Raw genomic sequence first — 6,317 nt, 5'->3', positions numbered from 1 at the left:
TGTTTATATCTCCAGGATGTAGCCCAGTACCTTTTATATAACAAGGATTTAAAAGAAGCTGGTGTTAGTTTACCTAAGTAAAGTTAAAACTGATAGTGTGATCCTAAATATCTAGGCCATGACTTTTTCTGTTCTAGAAATCCCTGTGCTCATCAAGCACAGCTATAAACCACTTAAAGAATATATTCTGGAGGAAAAAAAGAATAATTTTTTTACATATGTCTTATTTTTCAAATGTATGTGGATAGTATTGGGATTAATTAAAACATTTATTTATAAGCATTAATGAAGTGTTAGTGAGCATTTTCAGAAAGAATGTGCTCAGGCTAAGAGCATATTTCTCAGTCATGGAAAGCAAATTACATGTAGTTATGTAAGCATACAATATTCATTCATGTAATATATAACAAGTAATCACAGAGATAAAAGGAGAATAAGGAAATAGAGCAGCTCCAAGGAACTTAATGGTCCAGGTGAATTTTTTCGAAAAACTCCACGTCTATGAAACCTCTGAAATGTTTATAAAATAGTAAAAGAGTAGAAACCTTCCCCTGCCTTGAAATTAGGAAATTACTCTGGAATCACTCTACCAGCCTCTAAGACTTTTTTCTAGATGTCAATCAACTGGAATAAATTGAAAGAAGATGCGAGGAGTATCCCCAACTCCCTGGTCAAAGGCACATATCAAGTTTTTGGCAGTTAGTGGAGGGCATTTGGAAAAACTCCACTAATGTCTTTCCACTTAGTATCCAAGAGCTCTTTTCTGTTCTTTGAACATTCATTCCTTTAGAACCTCCTGGTCTGTTTCAAAGAAGCAATGTCTTCTTTTATCTCTCTGAGGGCATTAATTATAGGTGTTGTTGAGATTTTCTTATGCTCCCTGCAGTGTTTCTGCTTCTCGGAGGGTTTTGCCCCCTGCTTGTTCGTTTTGTAGTCTCTGATTCCTATTATAGGTTTTCCTCAACTGCCTCGTTCTCTTTGTCTGTCAGCTCATACTTAAGTGTAGGACACCAAGAAGCCATTTGGATGCTCTGAGTGCCAGGACAGGCAGGTGGATTGGTGTACAACACTTGACTGTGTGAGCAGGCTGAGCTGTTCCTTAACTCTGGGAATCTTGAGGAGTCTTTCCTTATGCAGAAGTCTGCACAGAGTAGTGATTCTGCCCATGAGCCAAACCACCTGGGTTCATGAGGATAGCAGTTATTAAAACAGAGCCTAGCTCATGCCTGGTGCTATATAAGTGGTAGCCATTGCTATTTTTCTACTTCCCTAGAGAACAATGCACCAATATTATGCTAGGAAATTTAAGTAGGAACTGTCAGTGTTACAAGAGGCAAGTGATTCTAGTCACTATGTAGGACCTCAGCTTTCCCGTTTATTTATTGTTTTCAAGTCAATCATTTGGTTCAACTTCTCCAGAGTAAAAAGCATAGAAATCTCCTGGTGTGGAAAAGGGGCAATTGTTGATTTGCACATAAGGGAGACCATCTAAGGGTGCAATTGTTTCTTATACAGACTTTAAATCAAACTTCTTGTTTTCAGTCCCACTTGCAACTCTCTTTCAGAGCTAGCTGGTACCTCTAATTCCTGAGCATTCTGTAGTTAAGCAGTTTGCATTAGCCTGCCTCTGGGTACTACCTGCTACTATCTTTGGTTTTATTTGTGTTTGCTTTTTTTTCATTCATTAATCTGCTTCAGTTTCCAAACTTTGCAATCTCTTTGTAGTTTTAATTTCATTGTCATTTTAGTACCATCTTAAGAGAGGGACTTAACCCATTGCTGAAGAAAACAGGTCAGATATTAGAATGACAGAGCAGCAGAATCAAGGCACGGCATTTTTAGGATAAAGAAAAATTATTCATGTTTCCAAGCTAAGGTCAGCTAGCCAGTGGTAATAAAAATGTTATAAATCTGAGAGTGTGGGATTAAGTGACAGAACAAGATCCCTAGGAGAGCAGAATAAGAACCAAAGACACAGTAGAAGAACTGGTATCAGAAAGGAGAGCTCATTTACTTTTATGCAAACTGGTGGGAAGAAGGAAAAGGATAAAAGAATCTACAGAGACAGTATGTGATCGAGAGGAAGGAGATTAATGTGATTTTCTCTGGTGAGTGAAATCTTGGGGAAAAAAGTATGGAGATGGAGAGAAAGGGAAGAGGTTTGTGTTCAGGGCTAAAATAACAATAGCAGTCTAATAAAGGCTAATCTGGCTGCACTTCAGAGATGGCCCAAGGATTGGGCTAGGCATTAGGGAGAGGAGAGGTGAGAGCTGGAGAGTATCCAACTTCCAGGTTCCAAGTAGACTTCTGAATGTTACTTTATGCTGTGTAGCCAGGATGGATGGGCAAGTCTAGTAAAATAGCTCATTTTAGACAGTTGCCTCCTTGCACTATGGAGGGCCCAGGAGAAGATGGTGGGGAGGCTGGTGGTTGGGGAGAGCACCATCATCCAGAAAACGTCATGTACACATCATCCCTTCAGCTTTCCTTTCTTGCCCCTGCATGCCTGGCAGAGGCTCCTGATGAACATCTTCCCTTAGGCCTCAGTCAAATTAATGTCCTAGAAGAACCTGAATGCCAGGAAGAATTCCTATGGTACCCTTTTCCTTTCTGTTTAAGTGTCCATTCTGGATTTATTCTCTTATGGATTCTAAACATGGAGCCTTACTTCATGTAAATATAATAACAATTAAGCTGCATTTTCACAGAAAAATTTGACCAGCCTAGTCAGTGATTTTAAATTAGTTTATTAATTGTATCTACACATTTACTAGGGTTGTAAATATCCAGAAGAGGTATTTTCTCAAATGTTTACACTTAGTGATAATTAAGCACAAGTACACTTCAAAAATAGCTTTAGCTGTTACAGTGGAGATCATAGTTTCATGATGGTCATAAAAGAAGAAGATATTAAAGAGGGGGGCAATTAATTTTTCCTGGAATATTTTCCTACAGAAATCAAAACAATATTAGATTTTATTTAAGACCCAATATATACATGATACAAAATGTTCTCTCCTATCTCAGGATGTGTTGATGATTACTAATACAGCTTGTAATTTTTACAAATCCAATAACAACTTTTAAAATAGTCTGCAACAATGAAGACATAATACTCCAAATCTCTTGCATATTTAATAGTAGCTATCTGCATGGACATTCCTGAATTGTTTCAAGTTACTTTACTGGTTTGCTTTCATCTACAAAACTGAGGTTTAATAACCTCAAAGTTTACAAAAAAAAATTTTTTGAAGATACAGAACATTAAAAAATGAATATTTAGAAAGATACAAGTAATACTTTGAGTGGTCTAGGGACTCAATGCAATGAGACCCCAGAGTACAGGAGAGCATGAAAGTAGGAGTGGAAAGATTGGTTTTATTCCTACCTGTGCACTAACTTACTAAGGCCTAGGGTAAGTCTGTGAACTCTAGTTCCACTCATATATAAAAAATTATTGAGAGTAGAGGTTCTATGAGATGACCCAAGTTCCAATAGTTTATAATTGCACATTTGAATATATTACTGATATGCATGCATCCCATTCTTCTACCTCTACCCAAGGGAGGATCTCAATAAATGGACTACAAAACCTCTTAGAACCTCTGCCCTGGCTCAGTATGTAATTTCCTGAATGCACAGTATTCTCTATGACTTCCATTGAGAGAGATATTCTGGACTTCTTGGAATATATCCGCAGCCTTTTAGTTTTGGCTGGGTAAATGAATGATTTCATGGGTTGTCAGAGCAACTGTTTTTCCTTGCTTGCTTGAGGTCCCCACTTGTGTTGCATCTCACTACTGAGCAGATGGCCTGCTGAAAGTTGTCTCCAATCACCACATACAGTAACAGGTTACCAAATGTGTTCAGGGCAGCTAATGGTCTAGAAACAATATATGCTTCATGGATCTGATACTCTATGGTGCAGCTAACTGAAAGCAGGCGTGATTCGATCCGAATGATCCTCAAGATATGGAAAGGTAAAAAACATGTATAAAATACGAGGAGGAGCAGAATGGTTATCCTTCGAGCTTTCTGCTTAAGGCAGCTGTGGGTCTGAGGTCCTTGGGTTAGGGTATAGAGAATCATTGTATAGCAAAGTGTCACTATGATCAAGGGGAGGCAGAAAATGGTAGCAGTCAAAATCAGGTTATACCATTTGATGGTAGTGAGGTCGTCAGAACTGGTGAGGTCAAGACAGGCGGATCTGTTGGTCCTTGTGGTTGACGTGATGAGAAAGGTCATGGGAATGACAGCCACCAGGGAAATGATCCATACCATAGTACATGCCACCACTGCCCATCTGGTCTTGTGAATGGAAAAGCAGCTCATTGGGTGAATGATCACAAAATAGCGGAAGATGCTGAAACAGGTGAGGAAGAGGATGCTGCTGTACAAGTTGAAATGGAAGCCGAAGCGGATCAACTTGCACATGAAATCCCCAAAGATCCAGTTTTCGCCACTGGCATAGTAGTGAATGAGGAAAGGGAAGCTGGTCAAATACAACAGATCTGTGCAAGCCAGGTTCAACATGATGATGGTGCTGCTTTTCCAGGGCCTCATTTTGAAAATGTAAGTGGAAATTGCAACTGCATTCCCTGGAAAGCCCACCAGAAAGACGACGCTGTAAATAACAGGGAGGTAGTTCATCTTGAGTGGGATTTTTTCATCAGTGCAGTTTCCAAAAGCAGCTGCATAATCAGGGAAATCAGAAGCATTTGCTAAATCATCTAGTGGCTCATTCATGGCTGCCTCCTTTCATCTTTCAAGAAAACAAGACACTTCAGTTTGGCAATATATATCGACTGAGAAGTAACGCACTGAAAAAGGAAAACAGAAAACATTAATGATATGGTAATGAAAACAATGATCTACTTTTAAATGAAAATTGCTCTTACATCCTAAATGTGCCACTTCTTTCTCTTTAATCTCAAAAGAGACCCCATGGAGAAGAGATTGAATTTCTAAGAAAATGACTGTGAGGCAAGTTACTAAAGACATCTAATAATGATATAAAAGTTAAATTACCACGAGAATTAAAATGAAGGATTGGAGAAAAATCATGTGTATCTGTAGGGAATAATTTGGCAAGGTTGTTATTTGAGTAAGCCATAAGGTATCACCAGTTAGAGAGTTAGTAACAGAAATGCCTACCATTAACTAAGTACTAGGCACTTCACCATCATTTTACCTCTAAACTTCACCCAAAATATTGACAGGTATTCCTTATCATCTTTGTCTTATGGATTGGAACATATTGTGGCCAAACCGAATCAGGCCTTAATCCAATATAATGGGTCCTTATAAACGGAGGAAATTTGGAGACAACGATAGGAGACAGGTGAGGAGAGAGAGGGCCATGTGACGAAGGCAGAGTTTGAGCTATGGTTGCCAATGGCCACCCCTGGAATGCTCCAGACTTCAGAATGTGCAGTCCTGCAGATACCTTGATTTTGGACTTCAAGCCACCAAAACAATGAGAAAATAAATTCCTATTATTTAAGCTAACCAGTCTCTGGTATTTGTTGTCACAGCCCTGGCAAATACTACTGAAGAGACTACTCCTGAGAGAGGGTACAAAACCTGCCACAGGTAACATGTCTAGAGGCACAGGCAGGATCTAAACCATATGTGTCTGATTTCAGAAGCCATTCTCTTTCTACTGCACCTCACTGCTATGCCTCTCAGTCTGTATTTTGATGAATTCACTAGGATTACCCAAAATAACTGAGAGAACAGGAAGAAATGAAAATACTGGAGGAATTTTTTAATGCATTACAACACTATCTGTGTGGTAGAGTTAATTTTCAAATATCAGCTCTTTCAATCCATTTTAATAGCTAATATAATTTGTGTACATGCATAGCAAGGGGAGGGGTGGATGTAGACAACAATGTAATGCAGCAGTTAAGAGCTTGGGCTGGCTGGCCTTGATCCTCAGTTCGACCATTTAGTAGTTTATGTGCCTGAGCAAGTTGCTTATGTTCTCTAGGACTGGGCTGGCAGAAGTCAGGGGTATGGAGGGAGGGGTTGGGCAGTGCAGATTGTGATTTTTACATTCCTTCTTCTTGCTTATCAGTATTTTTTAAAAATTTGACAATGAATTTCTGCAATGAGCAAAGTACAAAGATTATTTAAAAGAAAAATTACTTATAATTTGCTTATTATTTGGATGTAAATAGCTATTGGTAAAATGCATCCACTTACACATTTATGAAGAACCCACTGTGTATTAATTAGGCACTCTGCCAGATCCTAGAGATTCAAAATGAGCAGCACACACAGATGTATAAGCCACTATCACAGCCTACTGGGGA

General features: G+C 38.9%; 1 protein-coding gene across 1 annotated transcript; it reads right to left on the bottom strand.

The window, feature by feature from the left end:
• Window positions 1-2,760: 2,760 nt before the first annotated feature.
• On the bottom strand, window positions 2,761-4,796 carry OXGR1 (oxoglutarate receptor 1). Its single transcript, XM_004467578.2, has one exon. It carries the CDS (start codon window positions 4,744-4,746, stop codon window positions 3,733-3,735), a length of 1,014 nt encoding a protein of 337 aa, XP_004467635.1. The 5' UTR covers window positions 4,747-4,796; the 3' UTR covers window positions 2,761-3,732.
• Window positions 4,797-6,317: the final 1,521 nt, after the last annotated feature.

Source organism: Dasypus novemcinctus, chromosome 15, assembly GCF_030445035.2.
Source record: "Dasypus novemcinctus isolate mDasNov1 chromosome 15, mDasNov1.1.hap2, whole genome shotgun sequence".
In the NCBI taxonomy this organism is placed as follows: Eukaryota; Metazoa; Chordata; class Mammalia; order Cingulata; family Dasypodidae; genus Dasypus; species Dasypus novemcinctus.
Note: the sequence above shows the minus strand (reverse complement) of the source record. Positions and strands in the feature narration are given on the sequence as shown.